The 17,680-nt window shown below is 40.2% G+C and overlaps 1 protein-coding gene across 16 annotated transcripts in view; it reads right to left on the minus strand.

Moving 5' to 3' along the window:
* The window catches only part of ppfia1 (PTPRF interacting protein alpha 1), a 61,219-nt gene extending 47,300 nt beyond the window's left edge, over positions 1–13,919 (minus strand). For 15 of the 16 annotated variants that reach the window (XM_035525767.1, XM_035525771.1, XM_035525770.1 and 12 more), the window contains exons 1-2: positions 12,895–13,918; positions 11,144–11,404 (exon numbers count right to left, since the gene is read on the minus strand). In XM_035525767.1, the coding sequence (XP_035381660.1) occupies positions 11,144–11,404 (261 nt within the window). In that variant the 5' untranslated portion in view covers positions 12,895–13,918. Of the gene's footprint in view, positions 1–11,143; positions 11,405–12,894 lie in introns of all 16 variants that reach the window. The other variant, XM_027011924.2, reaches the window with a different exon arrangement.
* Between the last annotated feature and the right edge of the window lie 3,761 nt (positions 13,920–17,680).

The following is a 17,680-nucleotide window of genomic DNA, read 5'->3' on the forward strand; positions in this document are numbered from 1 at the left end:
GTGTGCTGCTCCTGGGCCCCTCTGCCGGCCAGCAGATGTTGAGCAGGAGAAAACATGGAGGATGAAGTTACTATTGAGAAGCTCATCTGTCAGCGTGACCCTGTCAACAGAGGATCAATCTACGCGCCATCCAACTATTCAATTAGTTAGCCAAACCTCCATCCATTTAGTACAGCCTGTGTCAATGCTCAGCAGGTTCACTCATATGGAACACACACTAGAGTGAGCCTCGTCATGTTCAACACAAGCAATCAAAAGGTATTACATTATATTTATTTTAGGAACATTTATTTTTAGGAAACCATAGTAATCTAAAACTTCTACCTAGAACAATTTATAATTTAATTTCCTTAAAATTAATTATTTCCTAACCAGGGTTGGTAGGGTAATATAATATATTCTGGTATAGATTATTGATTAGTTTTATTAAAAAGTGCATCTGTAACCTAATCCAAAGAACTAATATATTAAAGTAACAATCTGATTACTTTGTTACCTTTGGATGGCTTTTGTAATATATTAACTCCCAAAGAATTTCAGACCAGTAGCAGCCTGTATGGCCACCAAAAGGCTCCTGTATTTTCTGCATACAGAGTAAAGAACAACTCAGATGTAAAAGTGGTCCATTTAAAACAAACTCTCCCTTCCCCAGCAGTCGAGCATTAATGATGAGGCCCTTTGCTGCAGAATGTCAAATCTCTATACTCCAGTTCAATTTGTAGGCTCCATGAGTGTAAAACATCTCAGATAGGAAGAGAATGTTTTGGCATCATTGAGAACAAAAATTATTCATACAGAACCTGTGGTATTTTGTTGGAATATACTGACTAAATATATTTTCCACAACAGGAGATCATTGTCTTGTCTCTTGTAAAATTTTGATGACAATTGTATTCCCATTAGAAATGGAATAGCACTTGGTTGAGAAGGAGGAGCATCTTGGAAAAAGGATCTTAATCCATGTTCTGAACTCTCACCAGATTTCAATTAGTGTAAATAGAAACTCATCATCTGATGCAAAAGAGTAAATCGGAATATCATTTTACTTAGAATCAATAACAAAACAATCCAAATGTTATTTGGACCATAACATGGCTTTCCTTAAGAAAAGATGGGAAATACAGCAATGCCTTAAGTCCCATTATAAGCAGCAAACTGCTGCCAATTCCACTCTTACTGCACAGCAAGTTTATTCCTGAAAAGCTTTCACCATGGCTAACTACTTTCAGATCCGTCACTTTTCAGTAGCTCGGTGGAACTGAGGTCTCATACTTCCAAGGTTCAGACGGTGCTGACTGGCCACTAAGCGTTACATAAGCCAGTGTGGAATCCAGCTGAGGCATTGGGGGCTTCGCAGGGCTGGTGCAGCAGGTCGTCAACGGCAGCACTCAGTGCTGAGGGGCCCACAGAGGGTCTGCTCTCTCCACGGCCGGGCCAGTGGCCATGGCCGTTGACGCCACGCCGCGGCCCTCTCTCCGAGCCTGCAATTTCAACTCACATCTGGTGCTGGACTGGCCTGGCAAACCTGCCGATTCAGCTGGAACAGACCGGCCTTTGTCTGCGTCGATTGCCGCTCCCCCTCCTCCACATCCCTCCCTCCCTCTACCCCTCACACTCGCTGCTTTTGCCATCCCATTGAGTGTAAAGATATATTGCTCAAAACATTCCAGTACATAAAAGGAATGTGAAAAAGGAGCGGTGTAATTTTTTCCCCCTTGTAAAAGAACACCGAGCTTTCGGTTGTGGTGTTTTCTGATATAAAAAAATTAATGGGGGGACAAAAAAAGGAACTAAAGGAAAAGGCAAAGGCCAAAATATATCTTGCAACTTCATGGCTGTATAATCTACAATCCCTTTCCAGATAGACAGGAACACAAACAGCACATCAAACAACTCGTGGGCACAGAATCAAACATTTTAAACTTTCCCCAAACTATTTTTTTTCCCCACTGTGGGGTGGGGAGGATTCCCATTTTGGAGTGATATCTAAAGGAAATTTTAATTTTCACCTGGGGAAAAAAATTATTAAATGTTTTTTGCATTTTGCAAAGGAGCAAACAGCTGATCTAGAAATCGAGAGCTGATGCAAGCAACAGATTTTAGTTGTAATGTTCAATCCCATGAGAAGCAACATGATGCAAAATTATTATCATTCATACAACAACTACTGCTCATCATGCCCAGTCTCACCATCAGCCCAATAGTACGAACAGATTCTTAATTTCCACAAATCTGTGAACCTCCTGAAAACCCAAAACTAATAAAAAGATTAAGAACACTGAAGAAGGGAACACAGCCTAGGTGCTTTTGTCCCTGGACATCTGAGTTAACAGTGCCAAAACTTTATTTAGGGAAATGCATGTATCCCTGGAGCATAACTGTACTCTGTCACAGCAACAGCAGCAAGCAGTCTGCACAGCGCCGACAGGGCCCTTCACAGCTCGGACAGCCACCGTTCCAACTCTTCCAACTCCTCTGGCAGTGTTGTAAACTAAATGCATGTACACCGGCAGGATAAGAAGGAAGCAGGGAATGGTGTTGAGCAGTCACTTTTGCCGGGCCGAAGCAGCCGGCGTCAGCAGCACAACTGCATATGGCATCTGTGGAGGCGAGTGCCAGGAGGAATGTGTGATAGTTCACTGAGTACTATCTGCCAGAAGTGTAGTCATCTCTGCATGCAGGACCAGAATCAAAGACCGCCTCAAAAGTAACATGCGGCTTATGGGTGGCAGAATGTGACCTGTGCGGGTGGACTGTTAAAACCATCTGACAAACACTCTGATGAACCACAAGGCTGCAAAATGAACTGCAGGACAGTAAGGGAAAAGACTGCTATACGGATTCAAAATGAATTACTATCCATAATTAATTCAATGAAAACCATTGACTACACAGTCTGTTTTTTTTTTAATGTGATGTACAGTGTCACATGATGTCAACATAAAATCCATGGCAGAAGGAACGACTTCTTAGTGTGTTTGTGCATCAAGGCTCGCTAGCATGTGAACATAGTAGGTCTTTGTGACGTCAGCTGCATTGAAGTGTCAGCTGTAATAGAGGAGTTTCAGACAGAAGTTTCGTGAAGCACTGGGTAAAGACTTTACCCATCACTCCCATACCCATCAACATTCCCACCCCCATCATGTGCCATTCTTACTACATAAAAAACAAGGAACAATATTTTCATGGTACCACAGATCAGATTTGGTTCCCATGCATAGCTGGGCTGAAAGAGCACACACAAACAGGAGCTGAGGGGGAAATCCAACACCAATCCACTGATCTCAGAGATGTGCTGTACGACTAATATACACTTCCAGTCCAAGGCCTATGGTGGAGGCTCAGACGATTTGCAAAAAACTTCTCTGCACAGGCTGCAACAATAGTGCAAAGCAAGCTTGACTGGTAGAAGAGAATTAAAAAACTAAAACTCACACAGTAATGGGGTTGTCACTGGATTTAGGAATGTTATAGCCAGAATGCTCTTATAAAAGCAATAGTACATGTAATGATCCCCCACCTCGCAGTGCCCTAAATGATTTTTTGAATTTTTGAAGTAGCTCTTTTGTCAAATGGAGGGTTATACACTTTTGGTAGAAATCCCACTCTTGTTCAATAAACTCACCATGCATATTTAAAAACACATTTAAAAGCAACATCTTTTTTCTGTTCTATTCTCAAAATTTTTATTAGTGATTTTCTTTTACCTTCTCAATATATTTGTCTTTTTTTCAACAAAAAGCATTTAATAGAATCCCATTGACAAAAAGCAGCTAATTTTTATCCGATGTGGGAATGTTTACCACACTGTGAAGATATGGACACTGATACAACCAGATGCCAAATGGCTTATCCTGATATTAATGAGATGTTGCAAGTGTTTCTACTGGCTGTTTAACTACAGTCTGAAGTAATAACGCACCACCTGGGGTATTGATTGGACTTATTTAGTTCTGTGGATTCACTTAATGATTCTTATCTAGATGTGGTTAAGACTCATGTGTGCTGGAATTTCCCACATTACAAATGGTGAACTTGCGGGAATCACTAAAATTGTGCGCAGTATCTGCAGTCCCGTGTGGACAACCAGGCCCTGCCTATGAATGGGTGAGCTAAAGACGGCCTGGCCAAGACGGACCGAGAGAAGTAGGTGGACATCACTGAAAGCAGCTGCACAGGCGAGGCAGGATCACAGAAATAAGACAGAAAAAGAACACTTGCGAGATGGGAAAAAAGAAAAAAAAAAAAAGAAGTGGTGAGGCCAAGACAAAGACAGAGAGGGAGTGCGTGAGAAAGGGACGGCAGAGGTGTAGAGAGGAAGAGCTGAAGAGTCAGAGGAAGACAGTGTGAAGGCAGGAAACAGCATCCTTACAGCAGCTGGAGTAAGTAATGAATGTTGGCGCTGGCTCCTCATACTTCCAATACATGGAAAAATAAAAGGGAAAAAACTGTGGGGAATTCAACAGTCAGACTTTCCATGGATATAACGGCTGGCTTTTAGTGTAAAATCAATAGTGTCCACTGCCTGCTCAAAGTGGCTCTTGAGCAGTGTTACAGAACCCAGCTATGCAGCCTGATTAGCCCTCTATTAAAGTCCTAGGTTAAGAATCTAGCCCTCTAGCTTGCCCTGCACCATTAAACAATCCACATCGAGCAGAAACTACTGCCTCTATCAAATCTATAACGGATCTCAAGCTAGAATTGGTATTTGGCAACAGGGTAAGCAACTGTGTGTGTGTGTGTCTATATATACATATATATATACATATATATATATATATATATATATATATATATATATATATATATATATATATATATATATATATATATATATATATATACATATATATATACATACACACACACACACACATACACGTACACATATATATATACACATATATATGTGTGTGTGTGTGTGTGTGTGTGTGTGTGTGTGTGTGTGTGTGTGTGTGTGTGTGTGTGTAATATGCACATACACACATAATGTATATCACGTGGAGTGGGTTCCTCTTTCCCATAAACACAAAGCACCCACTGTGCTGACAAAGGTTAAAGACTAAACCCAGAACAGAGCTCTTCCATTCACTTGCACACACACTTAACCCTAACCACAAACTTCCACAGCCAGAGAGAGGACAGACCCCTTTAGCCCAATTAAAGAGAACAGGACAGGGCTATACACGAACAGCCCTCTGCTCTGGGAACTGACCTGAGAAACAGACACAAACACTGAAGAAATAGGTCATAGCAAAAGCATAGATAGCACATAGCATAGATATAATACAAAAATATGTAACGCGATTACGAGCTGCCTGAAGTATAATTATACTATATTCATTTAGTTCTCCTTCATACATTCAGCCTGGCAACAGCATGAGTTAGATAAATTAGCATATTATGATGAGCTACAGAGGCATTTCAGCTAGTGAGGAAGTGTGAAATAGAAAGCAGAAAAAAAAAAACAGCAACAGCCAGAGCCTTGGGAATTGGCATGGATGCTGCCGAACTCAAAGGCATATCTGAATATGGAAACTGTGCAGATATTTAAAAGCTTTTCTTAATACAAAGTTTTCATGCTTCTCCAAAAACAGTTTAGCAAGATGCTGGATCGTGACTCCTATATGTACTAATGTATAACAAAGGCAAATGTTTTGCAAGATTCAGAATTACCTTTGCTAAGCAAAACAATTAAATAAAATGAAAATGTATTTATAATAGATAAAATAAGAGAGTCGTGGTGGCTTTGCATGCTTACACTTTACTGTGAAATAACAGTTTGTCAGGTTTATATAAAGTGGCCATACAAATGAGAAATTATGGAGATATTAATATACTGTAGAAAAAAGTCTAATCTCTCACAACATAGTTAGAATATACATATATAGAATGCACCCAACTCTGTGTGTGTACACAGCCAACACAATGCCGCCTTTAAAAAAAACAAATTAATTAAGTTTAAAAATAGTAGCTAAAAAAGGCAGAAAGTAGAAGTACACAAATATGAAGTTCCGCCAGCTCCCCCCACACACACACACACACACACACACACACACACACACCCCTTCTTTTCCCAAATCGGACTTAACTCTCCTACAGCAGTAGCACACCCAGCACTGACCCCAGTGAGGTGTCCAGCCCTGCCCACCTCACAGTGAGCCCTGGCCCACGGAATGTTTGCATTCCTCAGGAGAGGCACTAGCTCCGGGAGGAGCCTGGACAGGACGCAGGAATGGCAGCGAGGGGGGGGGGGGCTTCAAAGCCAGCCTTCTGAGGCCCAAGGCTGGGTATTCTGACAGCACAGAGAAGGGAAAGAACAAGAGAGATGGGGGGGAGAGACTAGGAGTTATCTATTTAAAAAGCTCTTGCGGCGAGACAGGAAGGAAACAGGGTGTTTAGCTGTGCTCTTTAAACTGCAACATGCATCCCACACAGACATACACATACGCATGCAGACACACCCATCCTGCTAACAAAAAGAGTACATGTAAGTACATCTCCAAAATAAAATGCATCAGCTCTTATGAGCATGTCTAAAGAAAAAGGAAGCTTCAGTATACATGATAAGGCTTACTTGATCAGGTTGATTCATCCTTTTTAAGAGAGCACATTGGAAGGCTACACAGATTTCCCCCCTCCTGTGGTACACCATCTGTTTATCATTCCTTCATCCAAGACAATAGCTACTAAAAACAGAAGTAATTTTCTTCATAGACCTTTTACTTTAATTAAAAATATCCTTATAGTGCAGGCATTTTTATAATATACACTGATATTTAACAGTTTCTTCATTGTCAAGGCTATAACAGAAACAATAATAATGGATTCTGAATAATTCAGAATTCCATTCTGGTTTTAAGGATGTCCACAATCAAAAAATGCTGCATGCAATGGTCCAGGCTGCAAATATGAAGTGTTACCAAGTGTCCCTCTGTGCAGCTCGGTCCCGCAGCGCGCACCGTGTTTCTGCCCAGCGCTCCAGGATTTCAGCAGTATTAGCGGGCCAATCCCCCCACAGAGCGGCACAACAGGCCAAGCGTGAATGAGCTCGCTTGTTTCCGGCGTGAATCTCCGGCCACTCCAGCTCTCCGCATGGCCTTCCTCCTCCCCAAGGAGCAGTTTGTCAGTCTCAGTGGAGACAGAATCAATAAGGCTTCCGACAGGGAGAAGTGAAGAGCTGGAGAAAAAGGCTCTTTCCATACCAAATAGCACTTTAGGGGACCCTAAAGTAAGCTTGCAATTGCAACAGTGCAGGCTCAGGGTAATTCAATCAAATCCAACAAAAATCATGCAATTATTAGATAATTACAGTCAAACAAAGCATTCTCCACATGAGTGAGTAACTTAAGGGTTCTATACGCTTATTTGAGAATGAAACACTGAGCTGCATTCCAAGTATGAACGCTTACAAGTATACTACTAATCCTACTCTTATTTGCCCAGTCGACACACAGCCATTACATTTGTTCAAACCGCTTTCATTAGTCCATGTAGGAAAGGGGGGAAATCTCTTTTATAGCATCAGTACTCGACGTGAGCCAGCACTTACCATGACAGAGTACTGGCGCTTCTACATTTTACTCTTTGGTGCATCGTGATTTTTTTCTTATGGCACTTTCCCTAAGCTCCGTACTCTTTTCTGCCCTCTCCAGATCAGGTTCAGGGAAATTCATAATGATCCTATATAAACTTCATTACCCGGCAGGCACTACATGATGCTAACCTGTTCCCGTTTTCTCTACAAGTCTAGAACAAGTAACGCTAATGCTATTCTAAGTAATGTTAATTCTAAACTACGATGTTGGCCTGACTCCAAAAAGGCACAAAGAGATTGCGAGAGTCACACAATAACAACAGTCTGAGCCAGTACCAGTAATAAACGCAGGCCGGGAGCACCAGGCTAACATTAACGCTAGTCCTAGCAGCAAGGAGCCTGTTGATGTAGCAAAACCAGCTAAAGCTACCACTACCACAGCAAGCTACAATGTTATCAATAATGTGAGTAAATATGATTGTTGGTCAAACAATCAAATGATGTGTATTTGTGTGGGCACAAAAAACCCACCTGCGCGTGCCCATGCACACGCTACAGTATCATACAGATATTACATTAAGTAATTATGTATTACTACTAGCATTATTATTATAAAATTAATAGTTTGGCATACAGTTTGAGTAAATTATGTTGTGAAAATCAGTATTCTCTCATAACACAAATTCAGAATGTACTAGTTAATGATTTGCTGCTACTGGCCGATACACAAGGCAACAGGTGAATAAGGGAGTACTGGGCATGTCCCACCTTCAAGCACTGCTTGCCATACTTCTACTTCAGCACTCATGTCACCAAACTCTCAGCCAGATTTCCACACTGACTATCTACCCAGATTGCACATAAGCCTGATTACACTCCCATAACCTACTTCTTTCTCTGAATCTGATCTAAAACATATAAAGGCACTATAAAGTCCTGAAAATGAGAATACAGGCCATTATATTTTCCATGATGACTTCTGCATCCACTTCATGCCTTTCTGGCCAAGAAAATACTACTAAAAATATTACAACTCCAAACTTTAATTACTACTACTACTACAGATGCATCTTGCCGGTTGCCAGAATTGTTGCCAGATTTGTTTCTCCATGATTCTTTGTTTGGCCAAGCTGAGTGCTGTTCAGGGGCAGAAAAAGTAACCACTTTCAGAGTGACTGACTTCAGTAATGCTTTGCTACATGGCTGAACGTAGCTTTTCAAGAGCTCTGGTGCCAATCTGGCATTGCTGGTTAACTAAGACCAATTAGCATTCATTAGTGTTAATCAAATGAACCCATGATTTCAAAATGCTCTGTAGTGCAGCACTTGAAAGTGCTAGTACTTAACTATCTTGTACAAACCACCAGCTCCTCTGAAGAAAATAAATAAATAAAAAAACACATTAGTGTTGCCTAACTCCACTGGTGACAGGAATGAGCTTTGCCATGAATGACAGCTAAGCAATTTTTTAGAACACCATGGATGAGAGAATTTTTGCTCAGCTCATCTTAGGGCTGATTTCAGTTTCTTATGTAGCAGCACCAGCAGCAGAGCCAGATAATAAACAACATTGCCACAATTTCATTGTCTGCCTTAAGTAGTCCAAAGATATGAACTTACAAAACAAACCAAATGTCAAAAAGCAAACAAATCCATCAGTGTATTTAATAACTAAATAATCATATTGTTACACAGGACTAAATGGAACACACTTCACTCTGCCTGCACTTTGTGCCTTACAAGATCTGCCTACAGTGTTGGCTATGCAGAATTAACCTAAAGGACCTGCTATCTGGTCGTAAACACATAGATAGCGCAATACATGGATATCAACTTAAACATTAATGGACAAGATCAAACATGTATAACAATAGATAACTGAATATTATTTTACAGATATCCAAGATGAGCCTACACTTAAAGTAAAACTGACAACATTCAACAAGTGTAAACATAGCTGGTGTTAAATCACAAGCATTCCATCCAAATGAGTAAAGCTTTACAGATAAAGATTAGGTAAAAAGCTCAAAAACATCTCTATTGTATTTTACTTTTATTTAACCATTCGGAATTCCCAAACATAGCTTGGCAATAACAACAGAAAAAGATAAATGCTGTACCGGTACAGAAACATTTCTATGGAGAATACTGAAAGAACACCAAACCTACAGTCCATGTCCATTCAATTAGGTTTTACCATTACATGTCTACTTGGACATCAACTCCTAAACTACAGTTTATCAAGTTCATATAACACTTAAGTTTACATCTAAAACTGTCTCATTAGAACACAAACATAACATTAAGACTGTTGTTAAACAAGCAGAGAGCACATTTGCAAACATAATGCTTCTGAGCAGCAATTCAACTCAATTAATAAAAGAAACAACCATATCAAGTTGAATCTTAAACTAGCTTACCTTTTACAGACCTTTTGTCTAGAAACAGTGTTGTGCAATTGTTAGTAAAAAATTAATTATTTGTACTATTACATGTTTTGTACACTAACTCGTTAGGACAATCTTTATCCAACATCGATGACCTCCAAATTCAACCAGACCTCCTTATAACAAATTGCACAGAAATCTTTCACAATACACTGCATTTTAACCGCCAGTATATGTTTAAGCCTTAATGATCTGAATTCCATTACTCTAGGGAAAGTGTCAAGCAGTACTGCCCTATGTGTATATGCTACAGAGCACTTTCCCCCTACTGCTGTTCAGCAGTGAAGAGAAACAGACTTTGGTTCCACTTTTTACACTTCTGCCTTGTGAAGCTGCAGGGTAAATCATGTACTGCACGCTGTGAGTCGCTGATGCAAATCAAAAATTAGGTGAAAATTGCTTGCTGCATGCGTCAGGCTTAACATTCAAACCTCTCCTCCACCTGACCGGCACCCACTGAACAGACGGTCCATATTGTGTCTCAATCAGTATGGCCATCTGCTAAGAGACAGTGAGAATTAAAGCCTCCTGTTTTTGATCCAGTAGCTTCAGAACAACCCATGCCAAAAACATTCCAAACTCTGCCCTTGTAAATGGGTTGTTGTGTTATTTTAACATATGGGACAGAAAATAAAGGAAAACATTACCTTTGAGCATGGAAGCATCATTTTTTTATCCAAACATATTAACCTGAATGACTGAACTGATTGTTGTTTCTCACAATTCAGATTCACTTCCCAGGGTAGCAGTAGTTTTTCACATCATTTCATGCCAAAAAATGTGTAGGCAACCTTACACCCCATTTGCTAAAGCTGCCATCATCTCAACACATTCATACAAAAACCCTAAGACTGCAACTACTCCACATGACAATGAAGCCAGACAAGCCATGGAACCATTCTCAACACTGCAAAATAGAAGAGAACATAAATTCCATCCTTTCCTTCTGCAAGCCTGCTTGACCACTTATGTTATTCGGCATGGGACATTGCAGGTGCTAAGTTTGGTTTACAAGTATAATAAATTTGTTCCATATTCCTATATTAGCCAGGCTGACATTAAGAATTTCCACCTGTTCAGCGTGTATTTCCTTGACAATAATGTCTACTTGGAAGCAAGAACTATATTTCAAATAGACACTGTCATTGGGCAACCTTACCTGAGGTAGGGCAGTGTTGAGCTGCCTCTGGAGGGAGTCTCGTTCATGGCTGATCTCGTGGAGCTTGCTCTGAGTCAGGCCTAGGTTCTCCTGGGTCTCTCGGAGAGTCTCCAGCAGCCGGTCTCTCTCCTCCAACATGGACACCATCAGCGACTCAAAGTGCCCCTCTGAGTCTGACTGCAGTGGTGAGCCAGAGCCCCGCCCACTGCCATTACTCCCAACCTCTGACTCACTAATGGTGGGCATCACCTCACACATCATCTGGGAGGTAAAACAGATAACAAACTGAACATGCTGGTCTAAAATATGACAGATCATGCAGAAATGCTGCCTTCTTTTTCCCTTATTTTTGAAGCCATCAGAAAGCTGCCAGGGACTGATAGTTTCGAAATCACACATACACTGCAAAAGACCTATAAATCGATGAAAAACACTGATCTGTCGAGAAAAAAAAAGTGCTTACTCAGCAACCCAGAATATGTTACGAATATCTCAAACCTCTCCCTTCCTTAGCTAGCTACATATCTGTAAGCCTACTAACAAACAAAGAAGGGCCAATATTGTAGCACTGTAGAAACCTAGCAATGACATTCCAAAATACATCTACATTCCAGTGCACAGTAGCCTACTGAGGAAATCACAAAGGATACAGACAGCATTAGGCTGAACAAGGGCAAATCCTTTACATACCATATACAGTGCATTATGGACTGCTGAATCTGGGCTACGTATCACGAAGCCAAGTCTGATATTTAAGGTGGATTTGTACTGATTTAAACTTATGGAGATCAGCCAAAGTTATCTAGACAAACTGAATTCACTCCCATCACAGTGATGGAGATACATCACCCATCACTATCCTCAGCCCAAACACAGTTCCTTTCAAAAACCATTGTGCTCAGTTGAGTGCCCGAGATATTCACTACTGTAGCTCCCTTAGCCATCCAACTCGTCCTAATGAGAGGGAAGCTGTTCACAGCCAGCACCTCCCCCACCTTGTCAGATACTGCACATCTAACCGAGAGAGAATTAATGGCAGGGAATAGGGGAGAGTGGATTTTAACCTAATTTTGCCTTGTCAAATGGACTGCAACGTTGCTATGCACCCAAAAAGAGGTCAAACGCAAAGAGCTTTACAATAGTAATGATGGGGGCTCAGCTCCCCGGCTCTGATTAGCACGAGACGGATTGACAGATGGACACCTAGGAACCGCGTGCCCGCTGAGCAAGCAACCGACCAATGGGTATGAGCCACCCTCACCTTTCGACAATGCCACACAATGGTCGGTAACCGAACCTCTAACGTCGCTTTTATATTCACAGTGCGGACCGTGCATGCTTTGAAAGGATCCAAGTGATACTACTGCGTGACTACTGAAAGGTTAGTCATAATAACTCAGGGTAGCCAGCCCAGCTAGTTATAGATAGAGCACAATACCCTGACGCACTTAATAGATAGACAGATCCATCCTTTATGATGGCTTTTAACTATCCTTAAAAGTGGTAAAACTGGTTCCGCGAGACAAGCAAGAAGTAACTTTAATGAAAAGGAAAATAATTTACTACAAACGAGCTGAATCTCCAAGCCATTATCCCTAGCTACCGCAAAGTACATTTCTACAGTTGCCATTTAACAATGTTCTGGAGACAAAAGAAAAACAGCATGGAAACAAGAATGTACACGGATATTAATTTTTGCATTCACACATACACCACATTATAGATTTCGCCAAATACTTTGTCCAAGTTACCTTTGCAGGTTTGGTGAAGTGTCAGCCTGTGTTCGTTGAGTCAGTCCAGTCAGACCCCGGCTTTCACTCAAGGCAGATTCAATTATACCGGTTAGTTGCAAGTTATTCTCCAAGCCATTCGAAACACTGAATCCATCCACTGGATTAAGTAATTTACAGTCACCTCATGTGTTGGAGAAGCTTGCCCAAAACCAAAAAATCCAAGGCCTCAATCACTCCAGAGTAACATTATTCTCCAAACGTTAACTAGCTAGCTAGCCAATTTAACTAGTAGTTAGCTAGTTAACTAGTAGCAATTATCTAACTCATATACTTTGAAAAGAACACATAGCTAGCTAGCTAAAGTAAAAAACGTAATATAAAACAACGTTTGTTGACATTATCTATCTTCCAGAACCATTGTTGTGCCTATTTATATTTAGACGGATTAAGAAAATGTCATTACAAATTGTGTTTGACCAAGAAACATTTATGTTAACCCTACAGATAAAATTGGTAGCTATCTAGGTTAGCTAGCTAACTAGCGAGCATGCAAGCTAAACTTCCCAAAGAATAGTAAGCAATGGGTGCTGAACTGCTAGCTAGCTAAAACACTAGGCTGAGCCTTGAAAAAGTGTTTTTGTTCCTCTTGCCGATTATTAAGTTGTACTTAAGGCAAAAGGAAGCAAAAGAAAACCCAAAAACATGTATCCTTTAGTTTTCTTATCAGCTATTGAGCCGCGTCACCACATCATCGGATTCGTGCAGAAGAAAAGCAGCCCAAGCTGTAGGATCCAAAGGCATAAGAAACGTCGGGAAACCACTGTACACTGTACGTAAACCGCCTAGGTTAAAAAACAAATCCTAAATATAAAATGTCATCTTCCTCAAGCAGTTCCACATTCACTCGAGTTCTAGCCGATAAATCCGAAATGTTTTGTTGAAATCCAGGACTTTCTGCCCTAAAACTCGACGTTCACCGACACCGTTCCCGGTCGGCGCTCTCGCTATCTCCTGTTTCCTGCTCTCCTGAAGAGTCACTGAGCGCTGATGACGTCCGTACGTGGCCTTGTGGGAAAGCGCGTGCGGAAAATGCCCCCAACAGCAATTTGATCACTGCGGATTGCACAAACCTATACGAAACTGAACTGTACAATTCCAGCATGTTTAATAGGCACGTCTATTATTAAAGCCCTACTGAAAAGTATTAAGTATTGCAATTATATTCTAAAGAACAAGCGTACATAAGTGTACAATAAGTTCACACCTGTTGAAGTCAAACATAAATAAAGGAGAAAATGAATAGCCAAGTAATCTAAAAGTTATGAAGGAAGTTCAATCGGGTAGTTATTATCGACCTCTTTACTTTCATAGGATATTTTAATTAAAAATATTGCATTCCAAAATTCAAGGGTGACAGTGTTACCATCTACTACAGAAAAAACAAATTCAGAACATGTCTGAGTTAAGTGTAAGTAAGCGTAGCCCTGGGCACTTATGTAAAACCAATTCTGTTGTGATTTTTCAGTGTAAGTGCCACTGTCTGTTATCCTGTGCATCCTGTTTGGTGTAAATAATTTATGACATAGGGACTCAGAAAAATTCCCCAGTCAATCAGCTTCTGGCTTGCTGCTATAGGTAACCTGTTTCAGATATCTCAGAAAGTGGTGAACATTGTCCTCAATATCTTGTGTAGCTAAGCAAAAGAGAAAAAAAACAAAAAAGAAATAGTATTTATCGCACCTGGGATACTACCAGTCACAGATTATGAAACATTTACCTCTGTATTATTCCCCAATCAACAGTGAACCCTTAACTACCTAATCCTATTCACACATGGTGACATTGTCTGTGACCTTATGCAAGTATGGTAGGGTATCTTAAATAACACTTGGTTCTCTTTATATTGAGAATGAAATCTAATCAAGAGGGCAAGACAAAGATTAGACAAGACAAAGATTATACAAGTCTATTCCTGCATGAGTTGTTATATACAATTATGCATTTAGCTCTTGAATCTTACGCACTTTACACTCTCTTGCATGTTCACTATCCACAATTAAATTGTTTCTGAATGCTACTGGTGTTGCTGCAGAAGGACCCATTTTACTTTGGACTCTGGCTTCTCCCAAGACTTCTTCCTTAAGTTGCCAAAATCATTTTTCATTGCCATTGTCAACTTTGTCTTATACATTAGTGGTCTAGATCTGAATTCCTCTAATATTGCTTTGAGCCAATGTCTGTTGTTAAAAGTTCTATATAAATAAAGTTGAGTTCAGTTTATGTACTCAATCACTGAGTTAGTCCCAGTCTTTTATTTAGCTCATTTGAGCCAAATGATGCACCCGTGGCATATTCAGCCTGTCCTGTGAACTTCTTCTCCCTCCCTGGCCTGTCCAGGCTTGGTGAATTGTGGGTCTCCACTTGCTTGTCCACAGTATGACAGCTTGCAGGGAGGTCAGGAATGGGGCAGAGCTCATACTCATCATTGACATAACAGTTAAACAGTAAATGGGGGTGAGTTTGACCTGAATTTAATCACTTTAAGGTGTCATATCAAACATAGCAGGTAAATCACATCTCAATAGTTTCTTGCATTTGGTTATGAAATACTGTATTTTTAATTAATACAATTATCACACACTGCTTTGTTTCAGAAGGGGTCATGTACCAGAACAGACTGTAGATAGATTTAAGACAGATGTAAAACATTTTCTATTTTTATATTTGGGGAAATCTTTGGAAAACAATCCTTGGAAATTAGCATTCCTGGATTTGGCATTCCATTCCATTTAGTACAAGACTAGACTGTACTTCATCTAGATCTGAAAAATATTGCCTATTTTACTTTACTGACTATAGGCAATAACTTTTAACCTGTTCTTATGCCAACTTTATTTAGACTTTATGTCAGTTTGCATTTCCATGCTTGTTTAGTAACTATTAGGACAAATTAGGTATAAAACACACTTAGTTAATGTTTGCAACTGATCTTGGAGAATGTTTGAAATATTAACTCGCCCAAAAGCAAATAAATATCACTATTCTAATACATTTAAAGAAAGCTGAGTCATATTCTGTCCCCAGCAAGACTGGAGTGCATAAAATAGTTTCTTTTATAATACTTTTTATGAACTATAATCTAGTATATTCTGCACCTCTCTGGATCAGTGGCACTGATGTAGTGGCCCTGATATGGTAACATGAAGAGAGGCTGTTAGAAACTGTTGTTTATGAAACATTAAAGCAAATGAAATAAAAACCTGTTATATCTTGTTTTTAAGCAAAAGAATTGTGAAATGAAATGTTTTCTTCTAAATAGTAAAATAAAGCAATTGAATTGGAAGTAGCAAGTTCAGCAAATTATCAGGCTATGCAATTATAAAAAAGGACTGTCCCCTAGTGGTCGAATAATGATATTAAAGGACCTCTTCTAACAGTACAACTACTTTTAGCACTACATATTACTACAGTTTTGCTTGCATCGTTGATCAAGAACATTGTCCTTTTGTACTAAACCTACTTTCTTTGAAGAGTTTGTGTACTATGTTAGTTTACTTTATGTGCAGTAATGTCTGTCAATTTTTCCGATGGATCCCGCAAAGGTTTCTGCACATATACACAACTCTATTAGGTTACATCAGGCTTCTGCCATTGTCACCAGGATATACAGCAATGGCATCAGAATGTCATTTGGACTGGATAAGCGTGGTCGGATGGTTACGAGGCAAGGGAAAGTAACTAGAACTGAGGTAGAACAGAACGTAACAACTGATGTTGAAGGCAGCTACAATCCAGAACCCTGAGAATGTACACTAAGTGCAAAGAGGGGGGCCAGAGTATTAGTGAACATCAAAGCCTCTATCCAGGATGACATAAACAAGTTGCCTGTGCCAAGTATGGGCTGGAAGTTCCGAGGTCAAAATGGAATACACACTCGAAGGTGTTGGAGAACGACCAAGCTAAGATCCAGATAGAGGAACATGAAATGCTTGAAAAATACCAAGAACAGCTAGAAAAGATGTGGAAAGTGAAGGAAACAGTGGTTCCCATGGTAATCGGAGCACTAAGGGCTGTGACCCCCAAAATGGGAGAGTGGCTGCAGCAGATCCCAGGAACAATATCCGAGATCCAGAGGAGTGTAGTCCTGGGAACAGCCAAGATACTACACAGGACCCTCAAACTCCCAGGCCTCTTGTACAGGACCTGAGCTTGAAGGAAAAGGACCGTCTGGAGGCAAGTTGAAATTTTTAACAGCTGCTGAAAGAGTTTCACTCCGTAAGGTCACGACTCTGCAGAGAAGCATCAGCACCATGGTCTTTGCTGGACTCTGAGTTAGTGCTCTTGTCATGCTGCCTGTTTTTTTTGTCCCTAGAGCAGTAGACCATGTGTATCATCTGCCCACATATGATCCCTATGTGGCTGGAACTCCTAACATACACACATGCACCAAACCCAAAGAATCTGAGAATTGTTAATTTGAGAAATTAAGTCCAATCAAGTTTGCTTACATTTTACTTGTTATTCGGCATTTACTTACATTTACTTGTTATAAGTAACCAAAAATAAGCATGCTATTACTAAAATCACTAGAGATACTGGAAGGTCTCCCCCCCACCATGCTAAATTAAGTTTTATAATCAGATGCTGATAGAAGGATGTCATCCTTCAGTTCAATAGTTAAAACAATAAAGATAATGAGCAGGATCACGGACAGCTCCAATTATTATGTAATTACTCTACTCACTAACATTAACTAATATACTGTGCTTCCACACAATATGGGACTCTAGTGAATATCTGACTG

This window comes from Electrophorus electricus, chromosome 4 (assembly GCF_013358815.1).
Source record: "Electrophorus electricus isolate fEleEle1 chromosome 4, fEleEle1.pri, whole genome shotgun sequence".
Taxonomy (NCBI): Eukaryota; Metazoa; Chordata; class Actinopteri; order Gymnotiformes; family Gymnotidae; genus Electrophorus; species Electrophorus electricus.